This window comes from Bombyx mandarina, chromosome 06 (genome assembly GCF_030267445.1).
Source record: "Bombyx mandarina strain Sakado chromosome 06, ASM3026744v2".
Taxonomy (NCBI): Eukaryota; Metazoa; Arthropoda; class Insecta; order Lepidoptera; family Bombycidae; genus Bombyx; species Bombyx mandarina.
This window is the reverse complement of record NC_143213.1, coordinates 8753891-8769841: the sequence shown is the minus strand read 5'-3', so window position 1 is coordinate 8769841 and position 15951 is coordinate 8753891. Positions and strand designations below refer to the sequence as shown.

Genomic DNA, 15951 nt, shown 5'->3' with positions numbered 1-15951 from the left:
TAATATAAAAAAACACCAATAATTGAAAAATTGTTTTATTTGCTTCTTGTGCCATCCCATCATGATTTAGCTTTCTTTGTGTCACTTTGGGAAGCTAAAATCGCTGCCATTCTTTTCCTCGGTCGATGTTTTTTACTAAACCCTATGCCTGAAAATATTAAAAAAAAGACGATTAATAACCAGTGAAATAGTAAAAATGTAGTAAAAAAAATTCAATAAATCGTACAAATAAATATCCTACTGGGAGATTTTAATGAAATATATGAGCTAATTAAATAAATAAAAAGATTACAGTGAGCATTAACATTAGCTCACTTTAAAAATAACATACCCAAATAGTTTTTAACCTTGATGAAATCGTGAATAGAAGAGCAGATTCAAAGAAAAAATCGTCTTGATACTAATCGTTAAAAGTCTATGACAAATATATTATTCAAAATAGCATCTCGAACTAAGTAAAGTGTAAACAAAGAAAGTTTAACTTTAGGGGCATTTGGATATTATTTCAAAAGATTTTCTGCCGCCAGCTAAGTTAAATGAGTACCCAGTTTTTTTGTTGTTGCCCTTGTAGGCAAACGAGCATACGGCCCACCGGATGGTGAGTGGTTACCGTCGCCCATGGACTTCAGCAATGCCAGGGGCAGAGCCAAGCCACTGCCTACCGTAAATCCAGTTTTTAATTAAATCAAACAATAGTGATTAAGGAAGGAGGTAAGCATTAAAAGAAATATAGTTAGCAGTGGATAACCAGGGCTATAGTATCACCTGATTAGCTTAACATGCTAATTTTAGACACTTACGTATATCAACATCAGGCTTTTCTTTTAAACCAAAAGATCTTGCTAAAACGTCTAGATCCATTGTCAACAAATTAAATATCTGTTTTAGCTTTCTGACTTCCAGCGCTCTAACATATCCCTCAAATGCTTCAATCGCTAAGTTTACGAAGTTAGAATCAGACATTGCCGTATCCAACTAGAATAATATAAATAAAATAAACATTCACATCCAATAAGTAAGGTTGTGTGAAAAACTATATGTGTAAGAGGGGAGTGAGCAAAGAAATGTTATATGATAGAGGAGTACGGAAGGAGAAAACATGTTGCGCCGACCCCAGGTGACTGGGAGTAGGGCAGGAGAATGTTGATGATGATCCAATAAGCAAGTTTAACACAAATCGATTCGATCTTAGAAAAAAAATAATGTTAATAATTATTAGATTGAAAACTTTTGAAAACAAATTAGCTATAAATTCGAAGGCAACCTAAAGTTTTTTTATATAATTACATATTATTACGTTTTATTAAGACTTTAAATAGTTTGTTTACTGTCATAAATTATTCACACGTCATACAAGATTTTAACACGCGTAGGTACTTAGTATTTTTTTAATACCTTTTTATGTAAATTATAATAAGAATCCCAGCTTTCGTATTTATCTACATATATTTTAGATTCCTTCAGGTAATCCACAAAACCCACTTCCTCAGGTCTTAGAAGTAAAACTGCATTACCATCAGCACCCAAACCTCTCGCCGTTCTGCCCACTCTGTGAATGTATTCCTAAAAAAATATTTCATAACTTTAAATACTGCTAACAATTATTGACCAGTTAAATTAAACCAGTGTGCTTAGTGTGAGTTTTGCCTAACGTCTGCCGCTAGACGCGCTGTTCCAACTCCATACAAATTGGAGTTAGCTTTTACGCTATCGAGAACGTTAAAAACTTGCACTAAGCACACTGAAAATCTTTAACACGCTCAACGCCATGAGGGACACCACGTGTCCATGGCATACTTTCGCCTCCACCCTAGTTGAGGTGCTTTTCGCAAATGTTGCCATAACTCAAAAATAATGGGCGACTTGCGGCAACAGTGACTACTAACTCATTACTTTCCGAGAGACGTCAAATGGCAGCTCGACCTATTTGGTGGTCACGGGATGTCCGCCGCGGCCCACTGGCCTAAACATGGATTCTAGTGTGTTGTTCAGCGCGCTATTTTGGCTTGGAGCAGCCTTGTTTGGTGTGTTCAAAATGTATTATAATAACCGGCAAACTTCTTGAGCATTTGTTGACGTAGTGGGGGTAAGTTTGCGCATGGTACACTCACGTGCAAAAACATTACTTACTCTGCGTCATAATGCTATTAAATTATTAAAATCAACATATGTATTTATTTATATATTTATTAGAACATCAACAAAACATATAGGTTAATAATTGTAATAATTTAATCTTGGGGTAAAATAGATATTCCTTCTATTAAGTCAAAACTAGAGCTGTTGCCAGGTCTTGGTTCAGTTAAAGCGAAGCTGGTATTTGTAATTTTTTTTCGTTATCATAATCTTGACCATCGTCATCATCACTGTTTTCATCACCCGAGTCGCTATCATCGTGATGAGTCGACATAGGGCTCATCGGTGTAGTTTACAACTCGGTCGATTCGGTCTTCTTTTTTGTCTATAATTAATTATTTTTTGAAGATATTCGATTCGTAGTAATCGAATGTTACTTTTTTCATTTACCAGCTTCCGATTATTTTCTGTTTTTTTTTTCCATCTGAAGCCTAGCTCTTTCATAATTCGTCGTAAGCTTCATTCCGAGCCATTAAAATGTATATCTTCTTTAAAATTTTCGAAGCCTTTCTACGGTACGGAGTTTCGCTGCTTGTTATGTAGTTATTATGATTACATCTTTTTATTACAGATTGAACGAAACTATCCATAACGGTAACTTTCTTCTTCCCTGATCTTTTCTTACCCGGAGTCCGAAACACGGCGAGCAAGCCAGAGCCTTTAGCTTCGTTAATAATGCACCTAACAGTACTCACTGATGTTTTTGTTGCTTCCGAAGTCTGTTTTAATTTTTCCATATCATTCTTCCCCTGTTTTATAATGAAGCAATATACGTCGTACACAAATTTTCTACCCTTTCTTTTAAGTACTACACCAGTTTGTCACGGCATAGTGTATGTTTTATAAAAAATCAACAAACACTCAACAAATAGCAATGGCAACAAAGTCCACAAGCAATTATAACAAATAACTTAACGATTAATAACGATAGACTTTCCACTGTACGCAAGCGTACTTTTGGGAGCAAGCGGAATGAGGGCGCAGTGAGGGACGCAAGGTTCGACTGATCTACCAATAACGCGCTCGATACGATTTCCCCTGCCGTCGCGCCTCACCCTCACCACCAAAGTGATCTAAAATTCGGTTCTGCGCAGTCAAGGTCATTTGCTCAAGAAGTTTGCCGATTACTATACTACTTCTATCCTATTTTATAGATATTAATTTTATTTTCTTCTTTTTTTGTATTGCTTAGATAGGTGGACGAGCTCACAGCCCACCTGATGTTAAGTGGTTACTGGAGCCCATAAACATCCCTAAGGTAAATGAGCCACCCACTTAGAGATATAAGTTCTAAGATCTCAAGTATAGTTACAACAGCTGCTCCACCCTTATCTATTCTTACACATCTATTTTTATAAAGCGTTTCAATTTTTACATAATGGTGGTAACTATCTAATATAAATTTGTGTATATTAGTTAGCTTCTAGTAGACTATGACTATGTATGATATACTGCATTTAAACTGAAGTAAAACCTCTAACATTTGCATCACCAGGTGGATCGAACTGGATTATCCAATCTACAGTCGGTATATCCAATCCTCTTGCCGCAACATCTGTACAGAATAACGCTATATTTTTTGTTTCATAGAATTTATTGATGGTTGCTGTTCTATCGGTTTGGTTCATTTTACCCTGAAAGCAAATATTACACTGCAATGGCTAAACGTATCAAGAATATCAGAAATCGTTTCGACATTAATAGGAATATTTTAATAACCGGTTAATGAAATAAACGACAAACAAAAAGATATGATTATGGTAAAAAAAACTGCGTCAAAATTAGTTATAAGTGACCTACATTTTAATTTATAATTTTAAATAAAAAGAAGAGTAAGTGTGTAAGAAGTTCAATTAATGAATTTTAACAAATTATACTGTTTTTTATATGTTCTGTCGTCCAAGATACCTATCATTGGAGAGACGATGAGAGCTAGCACCTTTAAGGGGCAAAAACGAATGGTAGGTGGAATATTCTCATTTCACGGGTGTTTAGTTATCTTGATCAGAAAAGGCATCATTGTCTAAGGAATAAGATGCCTATTGTACTTGTATGGAGCGATACGACTATGCCAGTGTTAATATCCCGCTGACACAAATTACTTCCATAACAACTCCATGTAATAAAAACTTAGCCCTGTAAAAATTATAATCTAGTAATTACCATACAATTGAGACATAAACCTCAAGTCTCGCGGTGGCGACAATCATGCAATAACTATGGGTTAACAATGAACCACCAGTAATTACGCAAATTATAATTTTGCGGGTTTAATTTTTATTACACGATGTTATTCCTTCACCGTGGAAGTAAATCGTGAAAATTTGTTAAGTACGTATTTCATTAGAAAAATTGGTACCCGCCAGCGGGATTCGAACACCGGTGCATCGCTAGATACGAATGCACCGCATGCACCACATGTTTAGTGGGTAGGGTCCGGAAAACATCCTTAGACCCGCGGTTTCGCAGTCGCGGACCAATCCCACATACCCCGTGGGCTCCCTAAGCGCGGGGACCTCGTAGGAGGTAAGGCTGGGGCCCGGAAAAAATGGGAGTTAGTTGTTTAATGGTAACAAAAATATTTTCAATATCACTCACATGAATACACAAAATGTTCATTTGACAGTATTTGTGAAAGAATTCGTAATGGAACGCAACAGATTTACAACTCGAAAAAAATACCATAACTTTGAATTGTTTTGTTTTCTTCAGCACCTTATGTAACCACCACAGTCTATACTGGGTTTCACATACAGCATATCTACAAAGGAGAAAACAAATTATTTTAAAGCTTACGACAGGCATAAAAATGAATATTATTGATATATTAAAAAAAAGGCTTTTTTGTGGACCCTCAAAATAACTAATTAACGACATTACAAATTTAATAAAATATATTAATATATATGTTGCCAAACATATTCACTACTAAACACAATTCATATTAGATATAGTTTTTCATTTGTCATAGATATGGACGGCACAATAGTACACACATAAACTTGTTTTAAAACACTCAAATGGGAGGTATATGCAGTATACAACAGACAAGTATTATTAGAATTCTAGTAACTGCATTCAAAATTACTGTTTACTAACCCCTGTTTTAAACCTTCCACTGTAGCACACAGGTCATCCTGATCAGTATTGATATGTTGTATCTTGTCTTTTTTCATGGCAGACTCCACTAGAGCATCAGTTCTCTCAGAAAGTGTTGCGCTGAAAAGCATTGTTTGCCTATCCTCTGAAATATGAATGATGCGATTTCAGTACCCATTTTATTTTTTAACACAGATGGAATTACATAAACTAGTAGTTACTGCAAACATCAACCTCAGTCGTATTAGGAAATTTTTGATCTTAGGCAGATGTTCGTTCTGGATTGGAACAATAATTATAGGTACAAATGAAACTGACCTCACATTTGCAAGACATATTGGGTGGCATTCAATTGTGTTGTCTATTAGCACCCACGATTGCTTAACATCAGGTGGGCTGTGATTTCTGTAGAATTAGAGAAATAAAAACATTATCTGTACTGCACTTCAAGCCTAATGGAGAAGAATACCAGCCCACCTGTAATAAAGAGTTATATTTAGGTGCAACAGATGTTAGGTAGGTAGAGTATAGATAATATGCTGCATGTGTAAACAATAATAAAGTAAAATAAGGTAAAGATACACAGTTACAGTATTTAATATTTACAGGAAATCAATAAAAATTTAACTTACTTGGTAACCGATTAATTATCTGTTTTAGATCTTCCTCAAAACCATATTGAAATATTTTATCAGCTTCATCCAGTACAAGACATTTGACACATTTGTAATCAAACTCTTTAGTTCTCATGTGATCAAATAATCTACCTGGTGTGGCTACAACAATATGCATACCTAAAATTTTTCTATTATTTAAATACATGTCAACACATTCTAAGTAACATTTCAAAAGATGTTTACTTGTTTTCTAGTCTGTCTTTATTAAAAAAATGTTTCAAAGTTAAAACTGTCAATAATTTCTTTCTTATATCAAATTACATTTTTTATTTGTTACCTGCCTTGAACAAGATCAGAGCTCTGTTTTTTTCTGCTCTCTCCACCAATCACTAAAGTTGATGTGATTTTATTATGATGATTGATCAAATCCTGTAAGACTGAATATGTTTGTATCGCCAGTTCCCTTGTTGGTGCAATTATGATGGAAAACGTACCTAGAGTAGATTTTTTAACTTTTATTTTGGTTTACACATGATATCAAATTAGGCAATCCGAACACACTTTCCACAGCACAGGCATGTATAGGGTGTTCTTAGTATGAATTAATCAATAGGGTGGCTAGTTCATATTGTAATATCTATGAGTTTCAACACTTAAGACCTAGTACAGTATAGGTGCATAGGTATAGAGCAATATAGATGGGTGAATGCCCCACCTATAATATCCAATCAATCATATATAAAATTGAGGTAATTAGGCAGAGATCAGGCTGTATCCCTAGCATTATCCACAGCTATTAGTAATGATTAAGGAAGAAAACCAAGAGCTGGAGCCTTGTGTTAACTACAAATTGATTATTATTACATTATGTACAGTACTCAATAAAACAATTAAATAGGGTACACTCAGAAACAGGGAGTATATAGAACAGCAATGAAAAACCATGAAATTAATCAAAATGAAATTAATCAGGTGTGAGTATTTTACAGAGCAGATGGTTGTGCATAACAAACTGGGAAGCAAGCTTAAAATTGTAAACATTTAATAAAGTATTAAGAAAGAAACATTACCGTGCATAGCTTTTTCTATGTTTTTAGCAACCACTTCGATTACAGGTATTAGAAATGCTAATGTTTTTCCTGAGCCTGTTTTTGCTGTCGCCACTATATCGTTACCATCCAGCGCTGATGGTAGGACCTCTGCCTGTATTTCAGTCATCCTTTTGAATCCCATCTCTCTGATTGCATTTAAAGTAGCTGCAGAGAGTTGCTCTTTAAGTTCTTTAAATTTGGGAAGTTTTTTAGATTCCATTATTTTTTTTTTCTTTCCGGTAAAATTATTTCATATATCATGAAGAAGAAGGTATGCTACAGTTATAATTAAGTGTATTATCTATAAATTAAGCTAAATAAAAACAGAAATTTATGTTCATCCCTGGAATTTAAAACTTTATTTATTTCTAAATTCATATCACTTCATCAGAATTCAGCAATTCATAACCTAAAAAAACATCATTTTTAATTCGTTCATTGTACAGGCAAAGAAAACATTGCTCATATAGCCGATATCTTGAGGATTGTCAGCTGATCAGTGACCGACAGTACGGTTTCACTCACAGTCGCTCAGCCAGCGATCTTCTTGTATGCCTTACTCACAGGTGGGCTGAAGCCTTGGAGAGCAAGGGCTCTCGCTGTGAGCCTTGATATCGCGAAGACCTTCAACAGGGTCTGGCATAGGGCACTTTTGTCGAAGCTAACATCTTACGGAATCATCGAGGGACTCTGCAAGTGGATCGCTAGACTTTTGATGGACGGTGCATCACGGTAGTTCTAGACGGTGACTACTCAGATATAATGACCATTAACGCTGGCATTCCACAAGGTTTGGTGCTCTTCCCCACGCTTTTCATCCTGTACCTATATCAATAACATGCTATCTAATTATGATATGCATTGCTATCCAGATGATAGCACGGGAGATGCGCGACATATTGGCCATCAGAGTCATTTTCGAAGCGTGGTGCAAGAGAGACGATCTAAGCTTGTGTCTGAAGTGGAGAACTCTCTGAGGCGTGTCTCCGAGTGGGGTGAATCAAACTTAGTTCAATTCAACCCGTTAAAGACACAAGTTTTCGCGTTCACTATGAAGAAGGACCCCTTTGTCATGGTGCCGCAATTACAAAGAGTATCCCTACAACCTACGAGTATCGGGATATTACTTAGGGTCGACATTTCAAGAGATGTCCAGTTTCGGTGTCATTTGGATGGCAAAGCCAAGTTGGCGTCCAAAATGCTGGGAGTCCTCAACAGAGCGAAGCGATACTTCACGCCTAGACAAAGACTTTTGCTTTATAAAGCACAAGTCCGGCCTCGCATGGAGTACTGCTCCCACCTATGGGCCGGAGCTCTCAAATACCAGCTACTTCCATTTAACACTCTACAGAAGAGGGCCATTCGGATTGTCGCTGATGTAAACTTCTTACTTGAAACTATCAGTCATAAGTTGATGCCATTGTCAATCTGTTTTATTAGTGTTTTTGTCAATGCATTTACTGCATAGACCTTTAATGTAACCAAAACAAATTTTAACAGATTTTAGCTTATTAAAACCTTATATTCGTTAAAGGTTTTCTCTTATTACAGTGGAGATAAAATAAAACAATTCACACAACTTTTCTCCTCGCATTTCCGCCAAAAAGTCCCACCAGAGCATAGATAATACATTTGGAGTCATTAAACACTGTCATAGATCATCACTGTCATAAAATCGTTTTATAAACGGTCTATGATTTATATCCACCGAAATCTTTTAAAACAAATGCCGAAGCCAAGTCTGTTGTACGAAAAGTAAAATGGAAGGGAATAAAATTAACTTTGGAATAATGTGAAGTAAGATGAATGTATTGCCATCGGATTAAATTAGATAAAGGATCTTAGGTGTTGGATGAGACGAGAGAAGACGAGAGAAGAAAAAGGTCGTTTATGTCTTTGCGATAGAACTCTGGTGACCTAGATTCTACAAACTGTGTGAAAGCGTTTATATTGCCTCCTGGGAAGAAAACTTTTTATCACATAGAAAATTGTCCAAATCACGAAAGACATGGTAGTCCGTTGGAGCAAGGTCTGGCGAATACGGAGGGTGACGAATGGTTTCTTGTTGCAGTTCCTGTAAAGTTTAAACGGTTTCTTGTGCTGTATGAGGTCTCGTGTTATCATGGAGCAATAATAGTCAAAGTCGATTCATGAGCTGTTTCACTGCAAGTTTTGCTATCATTGTTCGGAGTTCGGCATAGTAGACATCTGGAAAAATTAGACTGTATGGTATGACATCTTTGCCTTTCCAATTAGAAAAATACATCTACTACTACTGTCAATTTCTATCACTAAAGTAATAAAGGTCTATGGTTTTTTGGTTGTATGGGCTTAGATCCCCTTGCCTTTCCTAATAAGGAAAAATTTTACCAAAAAAAGGTCTATGGTTTCTGTACATGTGTTCGAAGTGCTGTTTTATTTATGTAAAAAAGTAAAGCTACCATGCCGACACCAGATAAAATACTTCTCAGAAAAATAAGAAAACGAGAAAAACGAAAACTGAAACTTACATCTCAAAAAACTGATTCAAATCCTGAACCAGAAAAAGGTAACGAATATAACCTATACGACTAAAAGCGTTTGTCAACATCTTATCTTAATCGTAGTTTTTTAAAGCTAAAGTACCTAATTTGACCTATTCGAAATATATTTAGTTATTCTTCAATTTCTCATTCATAGATATTGAAGCATTAAATAATGAAAAAGAAGCTAAGAAGAGAGTTGTACAAGACGGTGACACAAATGGAAAAGTTCCCAAAAGTAAGTTAGACAGACAGATTAAATTGAGTTTTAAAATTGAATAACGCCAATTTTATAATTTAATAACAATTTACTTGTGTTCAGAAAAATTGAAAAAGGTTAAAGAAGAGTTAAAAGAAGAACCAGTTGAAGTAAAATCTGAGGAAGAATCTAGTGATGACTCTCAAGATGAGCAAGACACTAAAGAAGATGATTCGGAAAAAAAATCGAACAACGATTGTAAGTACTGCATAATCATTTTCTTTTCAAATAACTGTCGTAATCGGAACTAGTGTCAGCTTCGCAGTGGTAATGGATAACGTGGTTGTGCTCACAGCTGGGCATCTCCCCGAGTAAGCTCTAAATATGCTATAGCCCTACTAAATGCCTACCTAGAAACAACATTTATGTAGAATATTTAATTACTTAAATGCTACTCCTATAAAAAGACAATTACTTGACAGTCAATTGTTATAATAAGAGCTAATTGCAATTGTAATATGTTAAATTAAAAACATTTCAAAACATCATGTGTCATATAAATAAACCATCCAGCATATAGATGCTTGAAAGGCAAACGTGACTAAGAGACAATGCGTGAACTTTACAGTAGACTAATTTAAAGTTGAAATACCTGAAAAAGTTTATATTTTTACAAATCTAGCTGTAGGATTAAAATGATTTTAATAGACCTAGAAATATATATTTTTTTCGCATCAAATATGGTTATTGCCTATCATTTATATATAAAGCAGTTATTGTCGCTTAGTCACGTTTGCCTTTCAAGCGTCGATATAATTAATTGACTTATGGTTTTCTGGATAATAAACTTTAAACGGAATTGTAGTTTTTATATGGATGCATAGTTTCATAGAAGCAATAACAAATGTTAACAATAAACTATTTTTCAGTACCTGGATCAAGCCTCTGCTTAGGTATACTATCAGATCAAAAATTCACTGCACTGGAAGGCACAGTGTGCGAACCAACACTTTTAGGAATTAAAGATATGGGCTTTATAACGATGACAGAGATTCAAGCCAAAGCTATACCTCCTTTGTTGGAAGGCAGGGATCTTGTGGGTGCTGCCAAAACTGGCTCTGGAAAAACACTAGCATTCTTAATACCGGCTATAGACCTTATATACAAACTAAAATTTAAACCAAGAAATGGTAGGTATTTGTATTTAAGTTCAAAAATGTTTATATCTCTGGTGTGATTTATTGAGTTATTCATAATTTTAAAATTTAAATAATCAATTCCATTAAAAAATTACATGTAGTCTTCAACATGCTATATAATGATGATAAAAAGGCGAATATGAATGTTTGACAACCACAGACTTCAAAGGTGTTTGTATGCATTTAAAGATAAATTGAGTCTCTGGTGCAAACTGTCGAGGCACATTTATTTTTAATTAAATACTAACACTGTGAGTATGTGTTGAGTCAGTACATGAACAGAGAATGGATATCTGAAAATATCTTACAAAGAAAACCAAAGTAAGCATTTGTGGGGTTGCATAAAAAACTAGATATTTTTAGGTACTGGAGTCATCATTTTGTCACCCACAAGAGAGTTATCAATGCAAACATTTGGCGTTCTCATGGAATTGATGAAATACCACCACCATACATATGGTCTGGTAATGGGTGGTGCAAACAGAAGTACTGAAGCTCAGAAACTCTCTAAAGGTAAAAGATAGATTATTTGCAAACTTCTGTAATTTTTATACATATTTATTTACATAACAGAAACAACAAAAAATTGTAATAGAAAAAATATATAAAAGAGCACATGACTCAACAAAGCAATTAAGAATAGATATGTATACATTTTAAGTTTTCCCTTAAAAATTCATTGGAATTCTAAGGTATGTTTTTTTTATTGCTTAGATGGATGGACGAGCTCACAGCCCACATGGTGTTAAATGGTTACATCTACAATGTAAATGCGCCATCCACCTTGAGATATAAGTTCGAAGGTCTCAATTATAGTTACAGTTAATACTGCAGTCTTGATAAACTATCAAATAGGATCTCTAAGATGATATTGTTCCAGTATTTATTGAATAAAGCTATAAATAAAAATCGTTATTAAACATTGTGCCTACAGGTATCAACATTTTAGTTGCTACTCCTGGACGTTTACTGGATCACTTGCAAAATACACCAGACTTCTTGTATAAGAACCTTCAGTGCTTAGTTATTGATGAGGCTGACAGGATATTGGAAATTGGATTTGAAGAAGAAGTTAAACAGATCATAAAATTGCTGCCAAGTAAGATTTACTATTTAATCTTCTTCTCTATGGTATGATAATTATTGCACAGTGTAGATACAGCCCATTGCGTTTCTTGACAGATCTTTTCAGTGGGTCTCGATTTCAATCCAGTGATAGATTTTGGGAAGCACTGCTCTTGCTAGGGATAGTGTTAGCAAAGTGTCTTAGGTTGAGCCCTTGAGCTCACCTCCCCATCTGGGTGTAGCTGAAATAGCCCCTTAGACTACCAGCTGACAGCTAGAGAAAAAAAAATTATTCATTTCAAAATTGCTAAATTGAAGTATGAAATTTACGGTTGATGTTAATTAGATGAAACTATTTGATTATAAAATAAGAGGCTGCTTAGCAATAGATTTGATTGGTGTAAAGGACTCAACATTTTTCAAATTACTCTGACACTTAAAGAAACATACTCTCATTATGCTAAAGATCCTTTTTGACTCTGAAGATATGTACTTGTGATTAGTTTGTTTATAAAATAAAAAAACGAAAGCTTACTATGCGTTTGCAAATATTTACAGAACGCCGGCAAACTATGTTATTCAGTGCTACACAAACAAAGAAGACTGAAGCACTAACTTCTTTGGCATTGAAGCATGAACCGGTGTATGTTGGGGTTGATGACCACAGAGAACAGGCAACTGTTGATAGTTTAGAACAGGGGTAAATAATCATCATGATAAAAATAAAATATTTTAGATGCAATCAACAAATGAAGTTTATGGAACCCTGGTATTCCGATTTTTAGTAATATTTCTGGTCTTTGTGTAATAAAATCATTATTGTTTACAAAACCATCCATTTTGCATGCAGTAATCATTTAAATAGTGTTTTTTAAAACTAAACTTTTAATATGATTTCAGATATATTGTATGCCCATCAGAGAAACGTATGATGGTTTTATTCACATTCCTTAAGAAGAATAGAAAAAAGAAGGTTATGGTATTCTTTTCAACCTGTATGTCTGTCAAATACCACCATGAACTTTTCAATTATATTGACCTTCCTGTGATGTCCATACATGTGAGTACTTCACCTAAGCTACATTTTATTGTGTTGCCAAACTATCAATAATCTCACTAAAGATACCAATCTATAAAATAGAAATTGTTAGTTTTAGTTGGTTTAACCAAAACTGGCTAAGGCAGATTCATCACCTGATAAATTAAGTGCAATAATAATTTTATACTTTAATTAAAAATGTGTTCATCTCTCAGTGTATCTTTGTATATGTTTCCACAAACAATGACAAAAGTGTTGAATACGCGTTTATATATATTATTATATAATTATGTTTAATATATAATTATGTTTAATTTTTTCTTCATGTAGGGAAAACAACAACAAACGAAGCGTACAACAACATTCTTCCAGTTTTGCAATGCTGAATCTGGTATACTACTTTGTACTGATGTCGCGGCGCGTGGTCTGGACATTCCGGCCGTTGATTGGATTGTACAGTATGATCCTCCAGATGATCCAAAGGTAAGGATCCAAAGGTGAGGTGGTAGAACCTCGAGTTCGCGCGGGTAGACACCACCACCCTGCCTATTTCTACCGTGAAGCAGTTATGTGTTTCGGTTTGAAGGGTGGGGCAGCCGTTTAACTATACTTGAGACCTTAGAACTTATATCTCAAGGTGCGCGGCGCATTTACGTCGTAGATGTCTATAAGCTCCAGTAACCACTTAACACCAGGTGGGCTGTGTGCTCGTCTACCAATCTAAGCAATAAAAAAAATGCATTTAAGATTTGTCTTCAAATTTGTGTTTATTAATTAAAGCTACATCGTCTTAAAAACCTAAATATTATATAAATTAGCCTTTATATTTATTTATAATCTAAATATTAGTACCATTTAAATTTACTTAAAGAGTCGAAAGAACAAATATATCATTCAACATTCTTGTGTTTAGTTTGTGCTTGTATTTAAAAGTCAACAGAGCTTCAGGACCAACGACATAATGTGAATGCCACCATCCCTACTTTAAGACACGGGATCCAAAATCTTTATTGTATTTCAAAACGAGTGTCCTACCCATAAGACATGATTGTTCTACTGTAGAAATAGGCAGTAAGATGATACCCACTTGTACGATTCATAATATAGAGGGGTGACCGAATATTTGGTTTAAGCGACATTTCACTTAATATGCAACATTTATCTTTGTAATTAAAGGTCCGCTTTATTTATTTTTGTTTTTATTTTGTATTGCATTGATGAGTGGACAAACCCACGGCCCACCCGGAGTTAAGTGGTTACCGGAGCCCATAGACATCTACAACGTTAATGCCGCCACCCACTTTGAGATATGAGTTCTGAGGTCTCAGTATAGTTACAACAGCTGCCCCACCCTTCAAACCGAAACGCATTACTACTTCACGGCAGAAATAGGCAGGGTGGTGGTATCTACACGCGCGAACTCACAAGAGGTCCTACCACCAGTTCGATGTTTTTAATTGAACATCAATTAAGTTTACTCCATTCAAATAGCTGAAAAATAATAATTTATAATGGTATTTTTTCCAAATTTTAAACTTTAAATGGTTCTCCTGTAAAATTGCAAAAATGTCGTTTAAACCATATACCATTCATCCCTTGATATGATGGTACATTTATCACTACGTACCATTTTATTTTTGTTTGAGTCATTCCATCAAACCAAAAATACCATATTGATCTATTGTTTGCGGACTAGTAACTTTTCTTTTATTAAAGCCTTTTACAAAATGTTTTCACAGTTTTAAAAATATAATGCCATTTATTTATTGTACTTGTTATCTGTGTGTAGGAATACATCCATCGGGTTGGCAGAACTGCGAGGGGTCTAGGAACTAGTGGACATGCTTTGCTATTCTTACGTCCAGAAGAGCTTGGATTCTTACGATACTTAAAGCAGTCGAGAGTTACCCTAAACGAATTTGAATTCTCATGGAATAAAGTTGCAGATATACAACTACAGGTCTGTCTTATTTTTATGTGTGTTCTTATTTTAATGTATTAAAACATGCTCACAGCTCATTCTGTGCTCTTGAGAACAAAAATAAATTTGTATCAGCTTGAAAATGGCCATAGTAGCATCGTTCGATAAGTGTGCACAGGGTGTATTCTTTATGCCATGATAACTGCAAATTTTAATTTAAAATGTTATCATTTTAATTACTTATTGCTGAATTAATATAAAGATAAAAGTCTTGACATAAGTCGCTGATATTTGTGTTATTTGTCAAATAATTAATTAATCTTGATTTATCAAATAATTGAATTTGATATTACAGCTAGAAAAACTTATCTCTCGAAACTATTTCCTGAATCAATCTGCAAAAGAAGCCTTCAAAAGTTACCTGAGAGCCTATGATTCTCATCACTTGAAAACGATTTTTGACATTGATACAATCGATTTAGCTAAGGCATCGAAATCATTTGGTTTCAATGTACCGCCCGCTGTAGAACTAAAAGTCGCAAACAAAGGACCTCCACAGAAAAGAAAGGGAGGTGGTGGTTATGGATACTTCAAGTCCTTAAACGCTCCATCCGATTTCAAAAGGAAGACAGAAAAAACGAAAATATACAGACAAAAGGGGAACAATAAGAAAACGATCAGTTGATGTTTAAATCTTTCATCCATTGTTCTCTAATTAATATAATGTATTGAAAAAATATTCTTCATCTTTCCTTTTACCCAAAACACTAAAATGTATGGCATAGAACCTGAATATCTCGTTCAGTTTGTATAATATGTCAAAGCATGTTTTTATTTCCCGATATTGGTACATGCAAATTATTGACAGTCAAGCTGCTGCCTACTATGTAATGATTACAATTTAACCAACGATGTGTCTGCCAGACTACTGCATTATCAAATTTAAGGTCTAAACAGTTTACTAATGTTCTGTGATTATTCTGTTCTTGCATTGGTTACTGACCACTTTCGGGGAGTCATTGGTCTGTCAATATATTTGTAAAATTTAATTTGCATTCGGAAT

The 15951-nt window shown here is 34.7% G+C and overlaps 2 protein-coding genes across 5 annotated transcripts; one reads left to right on the top strand and one right to left on the bottom strand.

The window, feature by feature from the left end:
* Positions 1 to 19: 19 nt before the first annotated feature.
* LOC114241346 (putative ATP-dependent RNA helicase pitchoune) lies at positions 20 to 7354 on the bottom strand. 4 transcript variants are annotated; one of them, XM_089728355.1, is made up of 9 exons: positions 6923 to 7354; positions 6190 to 6346; positions 5868 to 6029; positions 5236 to 5380; positions 4735 to 4897; positions 3618 to 3770; positions 1396 to 1563; positions 801 to 975; positions 20 to 148 (listed from the first exon to the last, which is right to left on the bottom strand). In XM_089728355.1, exons 3-9 carry the CDS (start codon positions 6025 to 6027, stop codon positions 60 to 62), a joined length of 1053 nt encoding a protein of 350 aa, XP_089584481.1. In that variant the 5' UTR covers positions 6028 to 6029; positions 6190 to 6346; positions 6923 to 7354; the 3' UTR covers positions 20 to 59. The 4 variants fall into 4 exon arrangements, with proteins under 4 accessions (XP_089584481.1, XP_028027955.2, XP_028027956.2 ...); XM_028172154.2 differs by having other exon boundaries at positions 6194 to 6346; positions 6923 to 7348; XM_028172155.2 differs by having other exon boundaries at positions 5868 to 6011; positions 6194 to 6346; positions 6923 to 7308.
* A 1882-nt stretch (positions 7355 to 9236) lies between these two features.
* On the top strand, positions 9237 to 15659 carry pit (probable ATP-dependent RNA helicase pitchoune). The gene is made up of 11 exons (XM_028172194.2): positions 9237 to 9491; positions 9623 to 9703; positions 9788 to 9922; positions 10594 to 10854; positions 11227 to 11376; positions 11798 to 11962; positions 12487 to 12628; positions 12829 to 12988; positions 13298 to 13450; positions 14757 to 14927; positions 15244 to 15659. Exons 1-11 carry the CDS (start codon positions 9386 to 9388, stop codon positions 15571 to 15573), a joined length of 1854 nt encoding a protein of 617 aa, XP_028027995.1. The 5' UTR covers positions 9237 to 9385; the 3' UTR covers positions 15574 to 15659.
* The last annotated feature ends 292 nt before the right edge of the window (positions 15660 to 15951 follow it).

Coding starts and splice junctions, on each gene's coding strand:
- LOC114241346 (XM_028172154.2), bottom strand. CDS start 7,163: ATGGAATCTAAAAAACTTCCCAAATTTAAAGAACTTAAAGAGCAACTC. Junction 6,347..6,922: donor CATAGAAAAAGCTATGCACG/GTAATGTTTCTT, acceptor AATCTACTCTAG/GTACGTTTTCCATCATAATT. Junction 976..1,395: donor ATTATAATTTACATAAAAAG/GTATTAAAAAAA, acceptor ATATTATTCTAG/TTGGATACGGCAATGTCTGA.
- pit (XM_028172194.2), top strand. CDS start 9,386: ATGCCGACACCAGATAAAATACTTCTCAGAAAAATAAGAAAACGAGAA. Junction 9,704..9,787: donor AAATGGAAAAGTTCCCAAAA/GTAAGTTAGACA, acceptor ACTTGTGTTCAG/AAAAATTGAAAAAGGTTAAA. Junction 11,377..11,797: donor AGCTCAGAAACTCTCTAAAG/GTAAAAGATAGA, acceptor TTGTGCCTACAG/GTATCAACATTTTAGTTGCT.